This window comes from Vombatus ursinus, unplaced genomic scaffold, assembly GCF_900497805.2.
Source record: "Vombatus ursinus unplaced genomic scaffold, bare-nosed wombat genome assembly UNPS02014794.1, whole genome shotgun sequence".
NCBI classification, from domain to species: domain Eukaryota; kingdom Metazoa; phylum Chordata; class Mammalia; order Diprotodontia; family Vombatidae; genus Vombatus; species Vombatus ursinus.
In genome coordinates this window covers 11,834,985-11,859,662 of record NW_020954572.1, presented here as the reverse complement: position 1 = coordinate 11,859,662, position 24,678 = coordinate 11,834,985, and the positions used below count along the sequence as shown (strand labels likewise).

At 34.4% G+C, this 24,678-nt stretch overlaps 1 protein-coding gene across 3 annotated transcripts in view; it reads right to left on the bottom strand.

Annotated features, from left to right (window-relative positions):
* The window catches only part of SCFD1 (sec1 family domain containing 1), a 101,048-nt gene that overhangs the window by 20,918 nt on the left and 55,452 nt on the right, over positions 1–24,678 (bottom strand). For all 3 annotated transcript variants that reach the window (XM_027870101.1, XM_027870102.1, XM_027870103.1), the window contains 4 exons: positions 24,372–24,468; positions 11,120–11,190; positions 1,441–1,520; positions 408–470 (listed from right to left, as the gene is read on the bottom strand). In XM_027870101.1, the coding sequence (XP_027725902.1) occupies positions 408–470; positions 1,441–1,520; positions 11,120–11,190; positions 24,372–24,468 (311 nt within the window). The remainder of the gene's footprint in view (positions 1–407; positions 471–1,440; positions 1,521–11,119; positions 11,191–24,371; positions 24,469–24,678) is intronic.

Here is a 24,678-nt window from a genome sequence, read left to right as displayed (position 1 = left end):
AAATAACCATTAGCAGGTATACAAAATGTTCTAACATTATCTTATAAAACCTGTTCACTTACATTTTTTTAAAATTAGAATTTAAACTACTACAAATACATCACAACTTGTGATTCCCAAATGAAACTTAGCATACTTTGCTATAGTTAATAACCGTTTATAAAAACATAAAGGTTTATCAATCTTTGGTGAGAAGAGTTTTACCACACGCTGATGCTACCCAGACTCTGGTGGTCAGGCTGTCCCCTACTAGCATGACTGTACCTTTGGCAGGATTCTCCTCTGGATTGCTGTGTTGTCTTTCCCAACAAGTGAATGTGCCTCGGGTGTAGTTTAAATTAATTATATTTCTGCTTGGTTAACTGAAGCAAGAAGAGTTAGATAATCATTAAAAAAAAGTTACTTACCCCATTGGTTTAGTGGCAGTATTTCCATAGCTGGTTGGAGCTGAAGCCATCTTGGCAAAAGCCCTACGAAATGACAACACGAAGATAAAGGCTGACTTTTAAAACTGGCTTTGAGAATCATGTTATTATAATTGTACTTAAGAATATTACTTTTGACTGTGGCAAACTCTGAGAATAGAGATGATTCCGCCACTAATTTCAACCTACATATTAAAAATAATTTAAGGGAAAATTCAAACTCTTGACAACATTCTAAAATTTGCTGGCTTAAAAGAGAACATAAATGGTCAAGTTTGCCTGAAAGGGATCTTTCAATGATCAAGATGCTGTGAATAAAGCATTTAGTAAACTGAAAAGCATCATGTAAATTTTAGTCATCATTATTATTACAATCATTCTAAAGGGAGGTAGAACAATGAACTTAGGAGTCAGGAAGACTTGAGTTCAAGGCCTTCCTCTGACACTTACTGTGTCACTCTGGGCAAGTCACTTAACCTCGAAGTGAAATGGGCAACTTTCTAAGCCTTAATCTGCTATGCACACCCATTGTGATCTGTGTTGGTAGAGAAAGCTCCTACCACAGTAAGTCTCATTCTATTTCTTTTTTTTTTAGACCAAGTACCAAAAAAGGATACAAGGATGGAGTGGAAAGAGTACTCACTTGGAAGTCAGGAGACCCTTACTTGGTTGGTTGTCATATGAGTAGAGAAAAGGAGACAGATAAGAGGGATGTTGTGGGCAGATTTGAAAAGATGTGGTAACTGATTGGATGTGTGTTTTTAAGTTTAAACTAAGAGATGTTATGAAGTAGTTATTCAAGGGGGACAAATAATAGTACACAAAAAGGGAGAGAGAGATGAAGACGAAATGGCGTTGTCTAGATGTTTACTATTTTAAATAATGTTATGAGGCATTGGGAGTAGAAAGACTAAGGAAGAGAGTTCTGACTCCACATCTAAACAGTGTTCTGCCCCATCATATTAAATGACACCTCTCAAGTGATAAATTTAAAGGACAGGTAAAAAAGACTTACTTCCACTGTTTGATATACTGCAAAGGAGTGAGGTTGCATCCTGCCTCAGTCAGAGCCTTTTTGTACTGTTCCAAGTCAGCCTGGAATCATAAAAAGGGATATATCAAGGAAATAATTATAAACTATTCCTTATGTCAATGAACAGAAAGAACATCTCTTCACTATAAATTTACTAAATCAGAAAGTTTGACCAGTGGCTGTAACTTTAAATTCCCAGAGATCCCATCAACTCTTGGCCCATCTCCAGAAATATTTTGGGCTTTGCACCCTAGAAGGCTCCTTCCCTTTGTAGGTTCCAAAACATATCAAGGTCTGATGGTGATGTCTTATGGATTTATCATTAATAGTCATATTTTACTAATAATTTGTTTATAATATATTTGACAAATGGAAAGACTTATAAACTATGCCTTATGCAGGCAGCTAAAATAAAAAAGTTAAATTCTCTTTGAATCAAGTTAAAAAAATTAAGGACCTTTTGAATTAAAAATATTAAAGCTTTTGTTCTTGGTAAATTATTTTACATAGCCTATTTTATAAAATATAGGTATAACTAAATTAGCAAGAAGTACTTATTAAGGCAAAATGCATTTATTTACACTAAAATTTAAGAGGTATGTTTATAGAGAAAAACATTTTGGTCACAAGCTTATCTGGTCTGTTGCCATTATACCTCAGGTTTCTAAAATGCAGAAAGTTATAAAGAAAAAAACACGAGCATGCTTCAAGCCTTAAACTAGCTATCTTAGGGAAGATAACACACCTTTGGGACCCTACTGAGGTATGTAGGATCAAATGTTCTCCCCCACCATCCCAGTTAAAATGGCAGCTTACTTAAATTGCAAGCAAAGTGAACAACTATAAACTAGATGTGGACAGGAATCATTCTCAACTGCTTCTTGCTCTTTTATAAAGTAATGCTGCTCATAATTATCCATCATCCTCTTTTTAAAGTTTGTACAAATGAGTTTAGATTTTAAAGTTGCATATTGTTCTTGGCCGTAATATTTCTTCGTATGGCAAGGAAATGAAGTGTTTGCTGACTGAGATGGCTTTCTATTCTATTTTCACCTCGTAGTTGTGGCAGTTAATTTATACTGGTTAAACTTCTTTAGGAAATGGTGAAAATCTGAAAGAACAAGCTATTTGTCTTTTACACTTATTTTTCATTTCTGCGCGTGTGTCAACAGCTTACTTAAAATAAGTTCAGTGATTGTTGCCTCACTATATCATCTTTCTTCTAATTTGTTGTTAGTTTTGTTCTCTGATCTAACTAGTCAGAGGTTTGACTATATATACAGAGAACTGATTTGGAAATGAGTACTCTAATAGTAACTAGCTGTTACTGCCTGTTAAAATATGTAATTAAATTCATTTTTGTCATGTTAATTAGTGCTTAAAACATCCCCAGCTTATCAATTATCTTCCTCAAGAATGTATTCATGAGAAACAGGGACAAGCCTTATCTTTATAAGCTTTACAAAGCCTTTGGCCTTTCTTGTTTCTTACAACCGAAACAACATTTCCAACACATTTTTCACCTTCCTTCTATACCCACTTTTCACAATGGCGTCACTGAGTTTTAAACATTAAATTACATGTCTCTTAACCTCTTCCTTCTCTGCACCAAATGTTGCCCTTATACCTCAAATACTTTCACCGTGAGCTTTTTGAAGATATATATCATAAGCTTGTGACAAGAGAGGATAAAGTGTTTCCTGAAATAACATATACCCATTCTACATTTTAAGGATAAATAGAGGTAAAATTAAGAAAGGTTCACAAATGTTTTTTCTCAAATGCAAAATAAAATAATTTAAACTCCATGTAAAATTTTTTCTTATAATTTTATTCTTGATATTTTTTTTTAACAGTTTGGCTTTAGATATTTTTTTATCCCTCAAAACAAGGACATAAGATTCAAGGCCAATACAAACAATAATACACATCTTTAAAAATGCCAGAGGGCAGCTAGGTGGCGCAGTAGATAGATCGCTAGCCTTGGAGTCAAGAAGACCTGAGTTCAAATCTGACCTCGGACACTTGACACTTACTAGCTGTGTGGCCCTGGGCAAGTCACTTGACTTCGACTGCCTCAACCCCCCAAAAAATAAAAATAAAAATGAAAATAAAAATACCAGGATAATCTGTCTTTAAGGGAGATATTTAAATAGAAGTATGGAAATAAAAAACTACTTATAATACTAAACTAGTCCTATAGAATAATATGAATTACCCGAAGTAAAACTGATTATTTTTAAAATAAGACAAACAAGATAATATGGTAGACAGTTTAATAATAGTTGTGACTGATTTATTATTTTAACATAAGTATTAATTCACCTATAATCACTAAGGGAGCTTACTTAGATAGGGCTAAAAAGAAGTACAAATCTGAGACTTTAATGATATTATATTGCAAGTTTTGATGTTTACCAATTTTCATTAAGTTTTTTTAAGGGAAATAATCACTCTCAAATTTAAAAAAAAAATTCATTTTGAACTTAACTACAAAAAGACCAAAAAAAGGGAACATTTTTATGTACACAGGACAACATAAAAAGAGGGTTCAATATAAAACCATGAATTTCCATTTCACACTATTAAAAAAAACCAACTGTAATGCATACTACACATTGTTTTCAAAACTACCCTGCTTTTCTGTGCTTCCAAGTTTTATTTTGTTCTCCGCTATTCACTTTTTTTCTCCCTCCCTCCCTCCCCTGCCCCAGGCAAAGCTACCATTAGACACAAATATGTCTGTATCTATTTATCAGTACTATCTCTGCATGTGGATAGTGTCTTCCTTCATAGCTCTTCTGTAGTTGATTTGAGTATTTATAATACTCAAAATGACTTAGTCATTGAAAGTTGTTCTTAGAATAATACTGTTACTGTGTACAACATTCTCTGGGTTCTGCTCATTTCACTCTTCATTATTTCATGCAAGTATTTACATGTTTTTCTAAAATCAACCAGCTCATTATTTCTTATAGCACAGCAGTATTCCATCACAATCATATACCACAACTTGTTTAGCCATTTTCCAGTTGACAGGCATCTCCCTCAATTTTCAGTTCTTTGCCACCACAAAGAGAGCTGTTATAAATATTTTTGAACATATAAGTTATTTTCCTTTTCCCCTAATCACCTTGGGAAACAGACCCAATAGTGATCATTGCTGGGTCAAAGGATATCCAAAGTTTTATAACTCTTTGGGCATAATTCCAGATTGCTCTCCAAAATGATTGGATCAGTTCACAGTTCCAACAACAGTGAATCAGTGTCCCAATTTTTCCACATTGCCTCCAACATTTGTAGTTTTCCCCTTCTATCATTTTAGCCAATCTGATAGGTGAAAGATACCTCAAAGTTGTTTTAACATCTCTAATCAATAGTGGTTTAGAGCATTTTTTCATATGACTACACATGCACACACACATGCACGCACATACATTTTGATTTCTGCATTGAAAAACTGCCTGCTCCTATCCTTTAACCATTTATCAATTGAAGAATGACTTGTATTCTTTATAAATTGGAGATATAAGACCTTTATCTAAGACACTGTCTATAAAAGTTTTCTCCCAACTTCGTTTTCCTTCTAATCTTGGCTATATTGGTTTTGTTTGCACAAAACCTTTTTAATTTCATGTAATCAAAATTATCTATTTTATACTTTACAATGCTCTCTCTTCATTTATTAGAGTTTATTTACAAATTGTTTTCCTATCCTTAAGTCCAATAGGTAGTATGTTTCATGTCCTTCTGGTTTTCTCAGGATATCTCCCTTTATACCTCTGTCATATATACATTGTGATCTTATCTTGGTAAACAGTGTAAGATTGGTTTATGCCCAGTTTCTATCAGAGGCTTTCCAGCTTCCCCAACAATTTTTTTTTAAACAAATAATGAATTCTTATAAAAAATTCTTATTCCAAATACAAGGTTACTATAATCATTTGCTACTGTGTATTCTATGTCATATCTGTTCCAATGATCTATTTTTCTATTTCTTAGCTAGTGCGAGATAGTTTTGTAAATACTGCCTTATATAGTACAGTTTAAGATCTAGTACTGCTAAACCTCCTTCCTTTACATATTTTTTTTTCTTTAATTCCTTTGATAGTTTTGACCTTTTGTTCTTTCAAATGAGTTCTATATAATTTTTTCTAGCTCAGTAAAACATATTTTTGGTAATTTAATTGGGATGGAAATGAATAAATAGATTAGGTAGAACTGCCATTTTATCATACTGACTCTGCCCACCCATGAACAATTAATATTTCTCCAATTATTTAAATCTGACTTTATTTGCATAAACAGTGTTTTATAATTATGGTCATGTAGTTCTCAGGTTTGTTTTGCTAGGCATACTCCCAAGTATCTTACACTATCTATAGTTATTTTAAATCTGGTATCTCTTACTATCTCTTCTTGTAGGGTTTTGTTGCTGATATATAGAAATGCTGATGATTTATGTGGGTTTTATTTTATATTTTCTAAAATGACTGTTTCCACTAACTTTTTAGTTGAGTATGTAGGATTTTCCTAGTATATTATCACATTGTCTGCAAAAAGACAGTTTTATTGCTCATTGCCCATTGTCATTCCTTAAATTTCTTTTTCTTCTCTTATCGCTAATGCTAGCATTTCTAATACAATACTGAACAATACTGGTGACAATGGACATCCTTGTTTCATTCCTGATCTTATCGGGAAGACTTCTAGCTTATCCCTATTACAAATAATGCTTTAATTACAAATAATAGTTTAAGGTGGATGCTTCTTATCATTTTAAGGAAAAATCCATTTACACCTATGCTTTCAAGTGTTTTTAAAAGGAATGAATGTTGTATTTTATCAAAAGCTTTTTCTGTATCTACTGATATAATCATATGATTTTTGTTAATTTTGTTATTGATATACTCAATTATGTTAATTGTTTTCCTAATGTTAAACCATTGTTGTATTCTTGGTATAAATCCCATTTGGTCACAACATATAATCTTTGTAATATATTATTATAGTCTCCTAATTAGTATTTTATTTAGGATTTTTGCATCCATATTCATTAATAAATTGATCTATAATTTTCTTTCTCTACTTTGCTCTTCCTGGTTTAGGTATCAATACCATATTTGTTTCATAAAAGTAGTTTGGTAGGACTCCTTCTTTGCCTTTTATTCCAAATAATTTATTTAATATTGGAAATAGTTATCTTTAAATGTTTGGGAGAATTCACTTGTAAATCCATCTAGTCCTGATGCTTTTTTTCTAGGAAGCTGATATATGGTCTGTTCAATTTCTTTTTCTAAAATAGGTTTATTTAGATATTTAATTTCTTCTTCTGTTAATCTAGGCATTTTATATTCTTCTATTTCACTTAAACTGTTAAATTTACTAGCAAATAATTGGGCTAAATAACTCCTTATAACTGCTTTGATTTTATCTTCATTAATGGCATGTTCACCCTTTTCATTTTTAGTACTAGTAATTGTTTTCTTCTCTCTTTTTTCTAATAATATTAACCAAAGGTTTATCTATGTCATTGGTCTTTTTTTCCCCCCATAAAACCAATTCTTAATTTTATTTATTAATTCAATGATTTTCTTATACTCAGTTTTATAAATCTCACCTTTAATTTTTAAGATTTTCAATTTGATGTTTAATATGGGAATTTTAATTTGTTCATTTAGAGACATAATTTTTCCTCTGATTACTGCTTTTGCTGCATCCCACAGACTTTGATATGTTGTCTCATTACTGTTATTCTTTAATGAAATTATCTATGTGTTTCTATGGTTTATTCTTTAACTCACTCTTTTTTTAAAATTAGGTTGTTTAGTTTTCAATTATATTTTAATCTTTGTTTCCATGTTACCTTATTGAATGTAATTTTTATTGCACTGTGATCTGAAAAGGATACATTTAGTATTTCTACTTTTTTACATTTAACTTCTAAGTTTTTATGCCCTAATATATGGTCAATTTTTGTAAAAGTATCATGTACTGTTGAGAAAAAGGTGTATTCCTTTCTATTCCCATTCAATTCTCTCCAGATAGCTATCATATCTAGTTTATCTAAGATTCTATTCACCTCTTTAACTTCTTTGTTGTTTAATGTTTGGTTAGACTGATCTAATTCTGAGCAGAAAGGTTAAAGTACTTCACTATTTTAGTACTCTATATTTCCACTTGAAATTCATTTAACTTTTGCTTTAAAAATTTAGATGCTATACCATTGATGTTGCTTCATTTTCTATGATACTTTTTATCATAATGTAGTTTCCCTGTTTATGTCTTTTAATTAAGTCTATTTTAGCTTTAACTTTGTCTAAGATCATGATTGCTATCCCTGTTTTATTTGCCTCAGCTGAAGCATAATAAATTCTACTGGAGCCCTTTACTTTAACTCTGTGTGTATCTCTCATTTTTAAATGTGTTTCAACAACATATTGTTGCATTCTGATTTTTAATTCATTCTGTTATGTTTCCATTTTATGGGTGAGTTCATCCCATAAACATTCAAAGTTTTACAATAATTAAAATACACAACTAATAACGTATATTTCCCTCTATCCTATTTTTCCCTTTTTACCCTATAGTTCTCCTTACACATTTGATTTGCTTTTAACCATTACCTCCCTAATCAATAACTTTTAAAAGAATCTCTCCCATATCTTTTCCCCTTACTGTCCTAGGTCCTTAATCTACCCACCCCTGTGAGAACCCCTCCCTTATTCCACTCCCTTCACTTCTTTTTTGAGGCAATCAGAGTTAAGTGACTTGCCCTGGATCACACAGCTAGTAAATGTGTGAGGCCAGATTTGAACTCAGGTACTCCTGACTCCAAGGTCAAACCCTCTTACTTCTTGATTTATATACTCTTCTAAAAATTCCTCTCTTAGCCTATCTCTTTGCCTTATTTCTTTATAAATTTAGAAGACTTTTACAACCTTCTACATTTATGCACCTGCACCCCCACCTCCTTCCACTGTAACAATTCTTTCATTCACACCTCATTTGCATGAGATAATTTCTCCATTTTACCTCTACCCACCCAATTTTATTTTTTAGAATCATCCCATCAAACTCAACCCCAAGCCTTTCATCTATATATACTTTCAAACTACATAAGTAATGATAACATTCTTAAAGAGTACAAATAACATTTTCCCATATCAGAAGTAAACAGTTTGACCTTAATGAGTTCCTTATAATTGGTCCTTAATATTTATCTTACTTTTCTCCTGGATCTTTATGTCAAATTTTCCATTGAGTTCTGGTCTTTTTATCATAAAAACCTGAAAGTCTACCAATTCATTAAATATTATTATTTGTTTTTTAATTCAGAACTATACTCATCTTTGCTGAGTAAGTTATTTCTGGTTGCAAACCTCGCTCCTTTGGTCTTTGAAACATGTTCCAAGCCCTCTGATTCTTTAATATAGAGGCTGCTAGATCTTGTGTTATCCTGACTGTAGCTCCACAGTATTCAGATTGCTTTTTTTCCCCTTATTGCTTGTAGTATTTTCTCCTTAACCTGGGAACTTTGAAACTTTGCTATGACGTTCCTGTGAGTTTTCATCTTGTGATCTCTTTCAGGTGGCAATCGGTGGATTTTTTTCTATTTCTATTTTACTCTTTCTTTCTTCAACTTCAGGGCAATTTTCTTGAATAATTCTTGTAATATTGTATCAAGCATAATTTTTAATCATAACTTTCAGGCAGTCCAATGATTCTTATATTGTCTCTTTTTGATCTGTTCTCTACACCTAATTTTTCTAATGAGATATTTCACATTCTCTTTTTTTTTCATTCTTTTGATTTTATCTTATAATGCCATTAGCTTCTCCTTACCCAAGTTAAGTTTTTAAGAAGTTATTTTCTTCCTTAAATCTCTGGATTTCTTTTTCTAATTGGTTGACTTTCTTTTCATAATTTCCTTGCAATGCGCTTATTTTTTCCCCTAATTTTTCCTCAATCTCTCTTGAGTTTTAAAGTTCTTTTTAAGCTTTTCCAAGAACTCTTTTTGGGCTTATGATTATTTGGCATTTTTCTTTGAAGTAGGAATGGCCTTTTTAACTTCACTATCTTCTTCTGAGCATGAACCTGTATTTTTTCTATCTTCATAATAGCTATCTATGGTTGAGTTCTTTCTTCTTTGTTTACTCATCATCATTATTATTATTATTATTATTATTATTTTCAGCAACTTATCATTATACTCATATTCTAGTCCCAAGGTGCAGGGATACTGCCTCAGACTTCAGGTTTTTCTTACTGTTGTTTTCTGAGCCCCAAGGGGCAGTGCCTGACCTTGGACACTCCTCTCCATCCCATGGCTAGGGCCCTGAGCCATGCGGCCACTGCAAATGTTCTTATTCCCAGCTGTTTCTCCTGTAGCTGCAGACTTCAGCTCATCCCTCTACCCTGGAAGCACAACTAGGAACTTTGTTTTCCTGCAAGTGCCCACAGCCAGTAGGGCTCCTCCTCACCAAAAGCCCAAGCTCAGGACTGAGTCTGGTCAGCACAACTGGGCCTGGCATCCCCTGACAGTGGAGGGTCCTTAAATATTCCCCTAGTCAGCTGCCCCCTGGGCTTCTTTTTTGTTAATTAAGCAGAGTCTGCCTGGAGGTGTCTGTACTTATCTTGGGCCAAACCTCTGCCCCTGGAGATTGAGTCTTTCCTGAGGTCCTCTCAAGCTGTCTTAGGAGGACAACTGTTTTATCCCAAGTTTTAATTATTTATGCTGTTTAAAGTTTACTGTGAGGTGATACTTTGTCTTGTTTGAGGGAGAAATCTGGAGAGTTCAGTATTTCCTGTCTTATTCTGCTATCTTCCCAGAACCCTCTGAGACATTATTTCTAAAATTACATCTACCTGGAAAAATTTCTAATGGTCACTTCAATTAAAAGATTTCTTTGGGGAAAGGGAAAAGTGCAACTGCCTATGACTTAAACGAAATGGGTTTAAAACCAGAATTTCAAGAACCATAAAAGCTACTTGTAGGTAAGGAATTTTTTCATATTTGCTCGGCATTCTCAATGCCTGGAATATAACTGATGCTTAATAAATGTTTGATGACTGAATGGATAGAGTGTGTTTTAAGTATATAGTTGTTTTTTGATGAGATACTAGAGTTACACACATTTCTTAGAAAATTAACTCAATTTGTCAAAAAGAGTAACAAAAAATTTGGTTTCAATAACTTGGAAAATAATATCTTCTGGTAAGATTTTTTCCTTTACTAGAATTATGTTCACATTTCATCAAATTAGAAATAGAAAGACAGTGGGCAGCTAGGTGGTGCAATGGATAGAGCACCAGCCCCGGAGTCAGGAGGACCTGAGTTCAAATCTCGCCTCAGACACTTGACACTTTCTAGCTGTGAGACCTTGGGCAAGTCACTTAACCCCATTGTCTAGTAATAAATAAATAAATACAAGTAAAAATAGAAAGACATGTTATGAATGGACTTTCCTACCCTCGTGACAAAAAAATGCTTACATAAAAATTGGCAGTATCTATGCACCAAATCTTACCAAACTTTCTTTTAATGAAAGGAATGAAACAGATAGTTGGTTAAAGTGACTTTTATTCTTTTTATGAAACTCCAGCTGGCAGCAGTTATTCTTCAAACAAGATTTTTTCAAAATAAATACAAAAAACATACCTCAGAGGGAGCTTGTTGTGCGCTTATGTAATAGATAAGGAACAGTCTCATTTTATCTTCTGGAGTCCCTGCTGTGTAGGGAAAGTATGGATTTTGTTAAAAAACAAAAATCTCATATATACGTACCACCATGTTGTAATAGATAGCTGCATACATTAACCTGAACGTCAAATTTACAGATAGAAAGAAAAATTCTAAGTATTTGTAAATAGAACAGAAGAAATAATGGCTCCAGGTATAACTGATCTAGAAAAAACTTACTGAGTTAAAATTAAAATCATCAGTTAGGCAATTTCTGACTAAATTCTATCTAAATTAAAATGGGATTAACTTAGACAACTTCTACCAAACGAATAACAACTTCATTCCTTACCACTTCAGTATTATTGCCATAAAGTACATCCTTCTGATTAGTAAGAATGAAGTTTCTATTTTACTGTAGGATAAGGAAAAAAAGAGACTTCCTTTCATAGGTGACGGATGATGAACCATCAACAACTAAGAAAAAAAAAATCTTTTTGCCTCTTGAATATAACAAAAAAATGACAAAATAAGAACAAATGACAGGGCCAATTCCAGACTATCTTAAACAAAACAAGCAATTGTACTGATTCCAGACAACCTCTTAAAAATGACAAAACAGCATTGAGAATTATCAATAATACCTCACATTGATGCAATACTTTAAGATGTGCACAATCTTACCACTCACCCCTTGTAATGTATAGAGCATGAGTATTATTATTCCAGTTTTAGAAATGAGAAAAATGAAGCTCAGAAAGGTTAAACAAAGTTCCCACAGTCCCATGGCTGGTAGCAGGGCCATGCCTCAAACCTGCATCTTCAGATGAGTTCTGTGCTCCTCCCCTGCCTCTTCACTCTTCCTTGGGATGTAGGCACATGTTCCTCATGTCCCCAGACAACCATCATTATTGCAATAATAAAATACTAGGGAGAAGGTGTAGAGCCATCACAATGTGACTTCTCATATACTTATGTCTTTCTTTATCCTTTCTTTGACATCAAATATACACATCAGAAAGAATTTCCTTAATATTTGTTTGTCACATTCTTCTTCTGGAATAAGCATGAAGCTTTTTATTTTATTTCTTAAGCCTTATGAAATTTGGATGGGGCAATAAATTTGGTGCTAAAATTTCAAAATGGGTAAGACAAGAAGACACCTGATTAGCAAAAGGCAAAAACCCCAAAACTTTTAATTGACTATTTTGATGTAAATACTTTATTTTTTATTTTACCAGAATGCAAAAGAAATAGATATTTAGATATGCCTATGTGTATATATCTACATAGAGGTGATATCCCTAATTTTTTGAGGTAAACTACCAATTTTTTTCAACCAAAAGTTTCTTTTGTGCCCCTATGAGACAAGACATTTGGGCTAGAAGCAAAACTTATGTCGTTGAGTTAAATTTTATTCAGTTCTTTATGCCACTAGAAGTTGAGAGTATTTTTTAGTTTAACTAGCCAAAGTTGATGTATTTATATAGTTTAACAGCTTTCAAGTGTTCTATATTCCACCTGTGTAGTTCCTTCTGTACCATAAGAATGAAAGCACTCAATGATACTTACTATTCAATTTATATTAAATGTTAAATCTCAAATGTCTATCCAAATCCAGCAGAGCTTAAAGTATCCAATAAAGAGGAAGTCTCTGGAGTCTGGATAGTTATCTCCTAAACTTTACAAATTGACTTTTATTATTATTATTTTAACCAAACCCAGGTGCCATTTATTACTCTATGCAGGGCTGGCACAAACATGCAACTGGTCACTTGGAGCCTTTAGGCTGGCTGGGCCTCAGTATTGATAGTAGCATGCCCAAATACTGAGACTGTTTTTTCATCATCTTAAAGATCCACCACTCATTCTTCAGTGCACCTTAGCAATACACGAAAGTTTTCGTGTTCAACACAACTGCATTTTCATTCAGCCACTTCACATATATTTCCACATGAAAGTGTTTGTCCAAAACAGTTATCTATATAGCCTGTGTTGATGACAAAGATGTTTCTGTTTTTGCAGGCCTCCACAGAGGCCTGAAGTATGATATTATGCAATATATTGATGTTAACTGATGTCTGTAATAATGAGCAGGATTCCAAAGTGGCAAAGGCTTGAGCATAACCTTTGCACACATCACCACAGCATGGAACCACAGCCACTTTGTCCATGATCACATTTGTGAAGCATCTGAGGCTATCAATGAGGAACTCGTGGTAGTGGTATAGGTTGTCAAAGCTTGCTCTTGGTGAAAGAACCATTCACATTGATGGCTAAATTGGAGATGTCCTCACCATCATCCTATTTAGAGAAATATTGCAGCAAGACCACTATTTCTTGGCAACCAGGGCCACTAGTGTCTCAGTAAAAACAGCTATCTCCATGGCCATGTGAAGGTAGCCACCTATGTGAAAATCTTTCAGAAGGGCTGCAGTCTGAGAACTATCTTTTGAAGTTTCATCAAACCAGGCATCTTATCTTGATGATGTTCAAGATGATGTCCTAGCCCCTAGGGAGCTAGGCTGATGTCAGCTGCAAATCTGTAAGACATGCTGGGACCTCGCCACAGTGACCCATTTTGCTATTCAATCATTTCATTAATGTCCAACTCTTCATAACTCCATTTAGGGTTATCCAGTTGGCTTTGTGACCTCCTAATGGGGTCACAAAGATTTGGACACAACCAAACAACACTCTGGGCAAGTCATTTAATCTCTGATTGCCTTAATCCAATGGAAAAGGAAAATGTTTTGAGGAAAAGCAGTTTTAACAGTAGGTAAACTGAAGTTTCAAGAAAACCCCAGAGACAATATGGTACTTGGGGCCATGAAGAGTCAGACATGACTAAATGACAGAACAACAATAAAATGTGAATTTGTAAGTAAATGTACCCATGTATATGCAAGGAATGATAAAGTCTAACTAGACACTAGTCTCTTAGTTAATAAATATTTGAGAATTAGAATTCATTATCTGCTGATAATTAGCTATAATTATTTAGTCCTTTCTCCAATCTCTTGGAATTGCCAAATAATACATGTCGTTGATTTGATATATTTGATACCTGTAACTCTTTTACGTATCTTCAAAACTGTGAAAACCTCTTCCTATCACTAAATTCATTATGTGGTTTTTGTCAGGAGGTGGAAAGATCACAATTCTAACTTCCTCCCAATTCTATGATAAGTCATTTCTCTATCTAGGATAAAGATGTACTCCAAATTCAAAATGTATCTAATCTTAACATTCAAATTTTTATAAACAGGATCTAAAATTTCATTTGCAGTCCAAAGGGGGAAAAAAAAGAACGAAAAACTGACATTAAAATACCAAGACATGTAGTAAAACAGTAAGATCACTAGAGAAAGGAAGTCTTACTTGTCTTTACAGGGGGAAAAAAATCATCTTAGAAAAAAAACCTTAAATAAAATAAAGCAGATATAAAGAAGGGAAACCTAAAATTAGAAATCTATTTATACTTCTCTCTGTGAAGGCTTTAACATGATATTGATAAAACAATTACTTCTCTTTAAATTAATTTTTATTTTGAATCTAATGATTTGTTATGAATAGAATGGGGCAGTGAGATAGAGGGGAATTTTAAATGATGGAATCAATATAAATTGTATGATAGGAAATGTATGTTGTGGGAATGGGAAATGAAATCAGGAAAAGTAGGAACAAAGAAAGGATTGACTGACTAGTATGAATGAAGTCTGTGAAAGAAAAAAGGAAAATGAAAAGTTCCACAGTTGAAAGAACTATACTATTCTTTTAGAACTTAGATGAGGTATTTTCTTCTAACTTCTTGAAGGAAAAATGATTTAATGTGCTTACTTTCTCAACTTCAGAGTAAAAGAAAAAGACAAGAGTTCTCGTTTTTTAGCCTAAATCTATGGAGTGTTATTAAAAGCATATAGCATAAAATAAAAGAAAAATGTTAATGCCAGTTAATCAACAAAAATTTACTGAGTGCCTACTATGTGTCAGGCACTGTGTTAAACACTGGGGACACAAAGAAAAGCAAAAGACAGCGTCTGCTGTCAAGGAGTTCACAGTCTAATGAGGAAAGCAATAAGCAAACAACTATGTACAAGCAAGCTAAATATGTGATAAATGGGAACTCATCAACAGAAGGAAGGCACTAAAATTAGGAGGAAAAGGCTTAACATTAAGGGAAAGGCTTAAAAAAAGCGAAAGGAAAGGCCAAAATTTTAGCTGGGATTTGAAGGAAGCCAGGGCATGTGGGTTAGCCAGAGGAAATGCTCAGAGTTGGGAGACAGAGTATCTTGTTATAGGAACAGCAAGGAGGCCAGCGCCACTGGACTGAGGAAGGGGAAAGGGAGAGAAGGGGAGGGAGGGAGAGAGAGAATGAATGAGAATGGTATGTGTGTAAGAAGGATGGGGGGGGTGGGAGTGGGGTAAGAGGGGCTAGGTTATGAAGGTTTTTGAACACCAAACAGGGTTTTATATTTGGTCCTTGAGGTTAAGAGGGAACCACTGGAATTTACTGAGTGGGGGCAGTGTCATGGCAAGGCTGGTGCTTTAAGAAAACTGCCTTTATAGCTAAATTGAAGATGGACTAGAGTGAGGAAAGACTTGAGGTAGGCAGACCAATCAGTAGCTATTGCAATAATCCAGGCATGAGTAGATGAGGGCCTGCATCTAAGTGGTAGCAGTATGAGAGGAGAGAAGGGGCTGCACATAAGAAATGTTACTAAGACAAAACTGAGAGGCCTTGGCATCTGAATAGATATGCTGGGTGAGAAAGTACAGTAGAGGATGACCCTAGGGTTGTGGTCCTGGGATGGTGGTCCCTCAAATAGTATTATTAAAGTTAGGAAAGGAAGAAGGACTTTTTTGGGGGGAAGATAATGAGTTCAGCTTTGGACACATTGAGCTTAAGATGTCTATTGGATATCCAGTTCAAGATGTCTACTATGCAGTTACAGATGTGAGTCTGGAGATTGGCAAGAGAGACTGGGGCTGGAAAAGTAGATCTGAGAATCATCAGCACAGGGATGTTAATGGAATCCATGCGGAACTGAGATTAGCAAATGAAATACTACTGAGTGAGAAGAGGGATCAAGACAAAACCCTGTAGGATACTGAAGGTTAGTGTGTGTGACCTTGATTAAGATTAAGCAAAGGAGTCTGAGAAGTGGTCACAGAGGTAGGAGAAGAACCAGGTAAGAATAGCATTCTGAAAAACTAGAGAGAGAAGAGGTTTAAAGACTATGTTACAGTGTTAAAGCCTGCAGAAAAGTCCAGATGGATAAGGATGGAGAAAAGGTCATTAGATTTGGCAATTAAGAGATCATTAGTAATTTTAGAGACAGAAAAGAGTGAGAAGATAAGAAGTGGAGGCACATATTGTAGATGGGCCTCTCAAGTAGTCTGGCAACAAAAAGTAGGAGATATATGAATAGAGGGGATAGAGGGATCAAATAAGGGTTTTCTGAGGATGGGGGAGACATGGGCATGTTTGTGGGCAGGTGAGAAACAGCAAGTAGACAGGGAGAGAATGACGATAAGTGAGAGTGGGTAAGATAGAGTGAGCAATCTGCTACAGAAGTTAAAATGGAGTGGAACTGTAGAGGGCTGGTTTGGTAAGGAGAATGGCCACTTAACTATACAAGACAGAGGTGAAGAGGGATATTGTGGCAGAAGGCATCTAGGCCATGTGAGATGAGGAGCAGAGAAAAGGGAACTCACAGCAAATATGCTTTGTGATGAGATTTACCATGAAGTTAGCTTTATTTTCCCCAATTATGTGATCCAAAAATAAACTGTGGAAAAGGAAGGAAAAGACTATAGAGTTCAGTGTTCTGCACAGTCTGCAGTTGAAGACGTTTGCCATAGACATCAGGTTCAAAACTAAACAAGTAAGATGAAACTTGGGATAATTCTTACTCTAAAAAATTTAAGAACACACTCCAAAGTGGATATAATATGGATGAGGTACTGTGATTTCATCACACATTTAAAGACTCATTTTGCCTAGGCATCTTAGGAAACAAAGCACTTTTTGAAGTCACTGTAAAGAAGTATTTATACTACAATGAAGAAGCCTATAAGAATCTCCATCACCCTATACTGTTCCCCCTAAACAACTCTCCACCATAAAAAAATCCCCTTCTATAAAAAGAATTTAAGACCAACATAAAGAGGTATTTAATTTTCTACTCATCAAAAACTAAATAAAATATACTTTTCTGTGGAAAATACCCCACACCAGGATAATTTCTGATTGAGTCAACATGTATAGTGTTAGTAAATAATTTCTAATACATATAACTAAACCATTAAGCCAAATTATTGACTTTAAATGCCTCTCCTGACATGTTCATTGCTAAGATCAAACCTTGAAACTTTTCCAGCTTGGGAGGATTTGCCAGAGCTTCCGCTATGCTACCATTACTGTCAAGAAGCCCATGGTCAATTTCATGGCATAATAAGACATCACAGTAGGATACCTTTATTGGAGGAAGCTACAAAATGTTTAAATGAAAAGTGTATTACATCTATACAGCAACTTTCAGTGGATCTTAAAGGTTAAGCTTCACAACACATATATATAAGGAATTATCCAAAGCTCAAATGCATTTTTTTTAGTTGAAAGAGAACTTTATTCTCTAAGTTAACAAAATGATAGTAGAAGCACAGGTTATTTCTCAGGGGATACTTTCTAAAATGTCTTTGGGGTAACAATTTCTGTAAGATTTAAGGACAAAAATCTACATTCTTGACTTTAGTCCAATGAACAAGCTTCTATCACAACTTTATAATAGCTTCCAAAGTCAAGCTGAGATGAAATAAATAATAAGGATTTTCTCAAAATGAACCTTCTCCTTTTTTAGTTCAAAATTCTGTCAGAAAAGATGCTGTGCCCTATATCCTATGGTTACATTGGCAGTACTATTTAGGCTACTGGTTAGGATATCCTAGGACTACAGTTCCTAATTTCATCATAATTATAAAAATAAACATGTCTAATAACAAGATCAAAAGCCATTTGGAAACCAAAGAAATATTTGGTCTGACAAGCTCAGCAGGCAACTGGAAAACAAATCAGTCTGAATAAGATACTTAATGTTCTATATTCACATTATGCATATTTTTGTGGTCTTTGTAGTGATGAGAATAATAATTAAAAAGTCAAAATTTGGGCAGTATGTACTTTGTTATTTCTAATTTTATCCTATGAAAATATAGCTGAATGATGACAGCACCTCTGATTGCTGTTATTCTGCATTTATATGGGACTGGTTATTATTTATGAATTAAAGCACAACTTAAACTTCTTTTCTACGTTGTGAACCACATTTTTGGATAACAGTACCAGCAGAATTGTTAGGAAGAGGTTCTTACCAATTTGCTTCCTGAAAGTTTATTGACTGGGCTGTGCCTCTGCTCTAGTGGCAAAGAAATAAATGAAGGCCTCAAACTAAGAAGGTACTACACAAAATCAACAGAGTCAAGCAAAATCTTGTTCACTTATCTCTAACATGGGAATTGTTGATTCTATGGTAATACTTCACATTTTACTTTTTTTAAACCATCACAACTCAAAAGCTGTTTCATACAGTAGTCCCTGAGTTATTTTCCAAATATCAGATATTTCTAAAGCATTTGGCTGAAAAGAGGTCTAAAGTACTAAATATTAAGAGGTCTTTTGTAAAAGGAGAATCCAGTGATTTACAGTACCTGAGAACTTCTGGGATTATACAGTTTTCATGTGTGCTGGCTTCTTGCTCATACTCTCTTGCTCTCTCTGTATATGTATGCATATGCATATACATATACAAACATACTACACATATACAGATACAATATTAATAAAATATATTAAAATTTTTTTTCCAGCATAACAGCATTTCTGTGTGTAAGGACTAAATTCTCTTTGATTCCCAATACAAGAAAAGTCTACTGATCTTATATATATGCTATTAAATAAAAAAGAGTTTAATTAGATAAATGTAATTCCAGTGCACTATTTATTTTGGAGTTAATTTTGGTGGGTAAAATTTTCTTCTACCAATTTAAAATTTAAAGAGCCTTTTGGTATGCTTTTTAAAACTAAAAGGGCCTGCAATGGATGCTTCCTTTCATTTCTTTTAGTGGGGAACAGAAAGTTCAATACCTTAGCACAAACTACTCATACTTGGATCATTTTTCAGGTACCATCTAATGCTCAAGAGATTCCATTCCATCCTATCCTCTTCAAAATACTGCCCTTTCCATAATCCCCATTCTATCACTTATTTTCAATTTCTCTCTTGTTTACTGGCTCCTTTCCTACTGTCTACAAATATGCTCATACCCTATCATCGAAAATCCCTCACTTGATCCTTCCTTCCCTTCTACCTATTCTCCTATTATTTCTTTTGCCCTTTGTGGCTAAACTCCTTGAAAAGGCCATCTACAAAAGGTACCTCCACTTTCCTTCCTCTCACTACCCTCTTCTTAACCCTTACAATCTAGTTTCTGATGTCATTATTCCACTGAAACTTCTCTCTCCAAACTTAGGAAATCTTTCAGTTGTCAAATCCAACAGCCTTTTCTCAATCCTCACCCTCCTTAACCTCTCTGAGCTTATGAAACTGTTGATCACCTTCTCCTTAATACTCTCTCCTCCTACCTATTTTTACTCCTTAGTCTCATTTTTTTTGCTAGATCCTCTTTCACACTGTGTCATCTAATTGTAGATTTCCTATAGGCTTCTGTCCTCTGCCCTCTTTTCTTCTCCCTCTACACTCATCAACTCCCAAGACATTAATTACCATCTCTATGCTGAAGATTTCTCAAATCAACCTATCCTGATGTGACCTCTCTGCTGACTTCCCATATTGCATCTTTCCAACTGCCTTTCAGACATCTTGAACTAGGTGTCCAGTAGACATCTTAAACTCACAATGTCCAAAACAGAATTCTTTATCTCTTCCCTTAGACCCTTTTCATTCTCCCACCTTCTCCATTCATGTAGAGAGCAAAACTATCCTCCCAGTCTCTCAGGCTTGCAGCTTAGGATGTATCCTTCACTTTTCACTATCTCTCATTCTCCCAATCAAGTCTGTTGCCAAGGCCTGTCAATTTCATCTTTGCAACATCTTTTGAATATGTCCCCTTCCCTATGACACTGCCATTATTCTGTGGCAGGCCCTCATCATCTCACAGCTGGATTACCGAAATAGCCTATGGGAGGTTCTGCCTGCCTCAAATCCTTCCCCACTCTAATCCATCCTCCATTCAGCCACCAAAACGATCTTCCTAAAGTACATGTCTGATCATATCACATCCTCCCTACTCAATAAACTCCAATAAACTCAATAAACTATCATCTCCAGGACAAAATCCTCTGTTTGGCATTCAAAGCCCATCATAATATACCCCTCCTACTTTTCCAATCTTCTAATCTATAAACAAGACACACCAATAATACCATTATTAGATCTAAACCCCAAAGAGATCCAAAAAATAAGGAAAGGACCCATATCTACAAAAATATCTATAGCAGTTCTCTGTGTGGTAGCAAAGAATTAAAAATTGAGAGGAAACTCGTAAATTGGGAAATGGTTAAATAAGTTATGGTATATGAATGTGATGGAATACTATTGTGTTTTAGGAAATGATGAAGGGGATAGATTCAGAAAAACCTAGGATGATTTGTATGAACTGATTCAAAGTGAAATAAGCAGAACCAGGAGAATAATTTATACACTAACAGCAATATTGTAAAGATAATCAACTGTGAAAGACTCAGTAATTCTCAACACAACGACCAATCACAATTCCAAAGGACTTATGTTGAAACATGCAATATGGACAGCTGCTGGGACTCGCACTATAGCTATATAGAGTATAATTTGAAGCATATTCTCTCTCCTCCCATGGCTACTGAAGTATTCTATTTTGCACTACTATATATATTTGTAAAGGGTTTTGTTTTTCGTGCATTCCTCAAGGAAGAAAGGAATTTGGAACTGAAAATTTAATTTAATTTAAAAAATTAAATACACACCAAGAAAGTCATCTAATCCAACCCACAACCCTGATAGAAAAGGTCAATGGAAGAAAACCTCCCAGGACACCTATTAGTCCTGTGCATTCTTTTCTTTGAGTACATATTACATATAGAAAAACAGATGCTCTCTCCAAATGTATTTACTGTCAGTGATTAATGAAACTTTCAAGTTAACTGCTAACATTAACTATCATGCTTTTGCCAAAATTTATTTAAAAATCTTTTCCTATCAAATATTCAAACATTTGAAAACTACTAAACACAAGAACATATATGATGATGTGGACAAAATGTACGTGTATGTATGTGTGTATATCAACATATATCCAAATGTTGACTATTTGTTAAAACCAGCTATTCAATTCAATAATTATAGTTCACATTTACAAAGGGCTTTAAGCATTACAAAGAAGCACTTTCTTCACAATAAGCCCCAATTTTGGAGATGCAGAAACTAAAGCTCAGCATGTTAAAAGTCAGGTAAATTATTTACCTATGTTCAAATAGCTAAAAAGTATCAGTGTCAAAAATTGAACTCAAGCCTCTTGTACTCAAGTCCAAAGCTGTTATCTTTAAGCACTTATTCTGTCCAATGTACTGTGCTAGCACTGAGGATACCAAAGTGAAAAAAACCCCCATGCCTGTTCTCAAGCAGATAAGCTCTATGGTTATAATATGATATTAGAGACATATCTCCCAAACCAGATACAATAAAAATACAGAAGCTGGAGGTGAGAGCAGCCACTACAGTGGTGGGGGTAGGTAGGGCTGAAGGGTCATAGGGCTCACATGTACAAGAGCTGGGACTTAGCACAAGCAATTCATTCACTGAAGTACTTTACTGTCTATATATCCCCTCGTTGTCTCCTGAGGTGATTTTTGAATTATATAATTATCTAAGCCACTTTAAAATACTTTTTTGACTGCCACAGTTCTGACTATAAGGGCTAATTACTACTGGGGTGATAGATTCTTTTGCTGGAGAATACTGAGAGCCTCTAAAATAACTCGTAGGGTGTAATATTAAGGGTTAGGGGTTAACTTTAAGAAGAAACCTCAAAATTAAAGGGGAACTAAATGGCAAACTCACAAATATAAGTACTCTGGTTTTGGGGACCACAGTGATTGCTAGTTATTAGGGTACTCCTCTGTCACTTAAAGGAGCATGGTATGGAGGAAAGGCTTGGGATTCAGATTTCAAGGACCTGGGCTGGAATTCTGGCTCTGCTCTTTACTATCAATGTGACCTTGGGTAGGTCACTTCATGTCCATATGACTCAAATTTCTGTTGTAAAGTAAGAGGGTTTGATAGATGTCTTTATCACTTCTAAATCGATCATTATAGTATCTTCTTACATAAAGTGAAAGATTATTCTGAGGAGAGAATAATCGATTACAATTTCCTATTTTGCCAGAAAAAATGCTCAACCTCAAAATATTTAGGATTATAATTTTTTTAAAAATTCTAGCTTTCTGAAGTCTGAGCAGCAAATGTAGTCTGAGATTTCTAAAGTTTAAATACTTCTTTCAAAAAACTGTAATAATCTGCTCTTTACCTCACTTTTTTCTATTTTTGGAAAAAAAACAAAACAGTATCCAAACATTACTTCACATAGTAACTCTTAAGTAAAAAATTCCAAATTACTGCCAGGACTTAAGATTGTCATTTATTTTATTCCAAAACCTTTCACAGGTTCCATAAGATGTAATTCACTAAGTGAAAGCAATAATTAGAAAGATAAATTGTCAAATATATATAAGTCTTGCTGTAAGAAAACCTAATTTATAATGACAATTTACATTACAGAAAAACTAGAGGGGTTATTTACATTATAAAAAGATACTTTACTTTGAGTCTTTTAAATAGCAAGTTTCCCAAGAAACTTAGAATATAATTCAATTTATAAGAATTGAGTTTACATGTAAGCATTTCATTGCCCTAATTTTGAATATAAAGGATTTTGTAAAGGCATATTTAGAATTGTCACAAAGCTAGGTGGCACAGTGGATACAGCATAAGTTCTGGAGTCAGTAAGACCTGAGTTCAAATCTAGCCTCAGACACTCACAGAACAGTCAGCCTGGGCAAGTCACTTAGCCCTGTTTGCCTCAGTTTCCTCATCTGTAAAATGAGATGGAGAAGGAAATGACAAACTACTCCAGTTTCTTTGCCAAGAAAACCCCAAATGGAAACACGAAGAGTCTGAAACGACTGAACAACAATCACTTCTACTAGTTTAAATCCTCTAATTGTATTAAGCCCCATGCAAGTTACTTTTGGATGCAATTATCTGATGGCCATAGCTTAAAAATCTTATCCTGATACTATATGCTCTTATCCCCAAAAAGCAAACAAATTCTTCATCAACTCCTCACTTAACTCCTGTTTGCTATCAAGTCACAGTGAAATCAGGCAGTTAAATTACAAAGTAATAATGCAAAAAACAACAAAGATAAAATGAGGGACAAAAAATATTCCCCAAACTCACAAAATTACATATAACTGGACAACCCTCAAACTTCAATTACTAGCTATTCTTGGGGACTCATTCACGTGTTCCGAACTGATAATTCAAGGTCTTAGCAATGCGTATGAGAAGTTCAATTTTTCTCTCTTTTTCATGGTGGTCCTATTCCTTAAAAATAGCATCTCATAATTTCAGGATGTTACAGGCCATCTCAGTTCCATCTAGTCTCTGGGCACCAAGGGTTCAGCCTGTGGATTTTATCTGAAAATATTTTAGCCAATCAGGAATGGCCATTACACCTTCATGCTCTTTCTCTCACACACTGAAGAGACAACTAATATGATACCAAAGAGATAATAAATCTAGTCAAATGATTTCACCCCCAAAATTCACAAAAATATTTCACTTCTTCACAGACTCCTCACAAAATTTCCTAAAATTAACTGAAAAAGAGCAAGACTCCCAGGTATGAAAAAAAAAAATTATTTTAAACTAGTACACTATGTTCAAGTACTACAGAAACAGAAAATTTCAATTAAACAAAAATGAAAGTCATGCTCTTGTCCAAAGCTCCCAAAACATTGGTATAGTTTTGCAACAGCAAATGTCTTATCTAATTAACTTAACAACGTGCTTGGCCCTGAAGAAATAGAACTTCTATTGAGAATAGGCTCAAACTTTAAATGGTGGGCTCATCCAATCTGAGCTAACAGCAGCCTCAGATTTGTGGTACTTACCATAAGGGTCAGAAATCATGTCCAGGAGAGATTTGTCCAAAGTGGTCTTGCTCATTATTTTTTCTTCATACTCAAAATACACATCTAGTTTTCGAGTCTGTTCCAAAACAAGCATGAAAAAGGAAATTACATTAGAAAAGCATACTAGATATAGTCTACCTGGTCTATAAAATTCTAAATGTTCCATGATCATTTTTTAAATTACTCATTCTTCATTGATAATTTTGACCACACAATTAACACCATCAAACTTAATGCTTTTATTTGAATAGATTTTAAGATACACACAGCACAGACAGAAAAACTG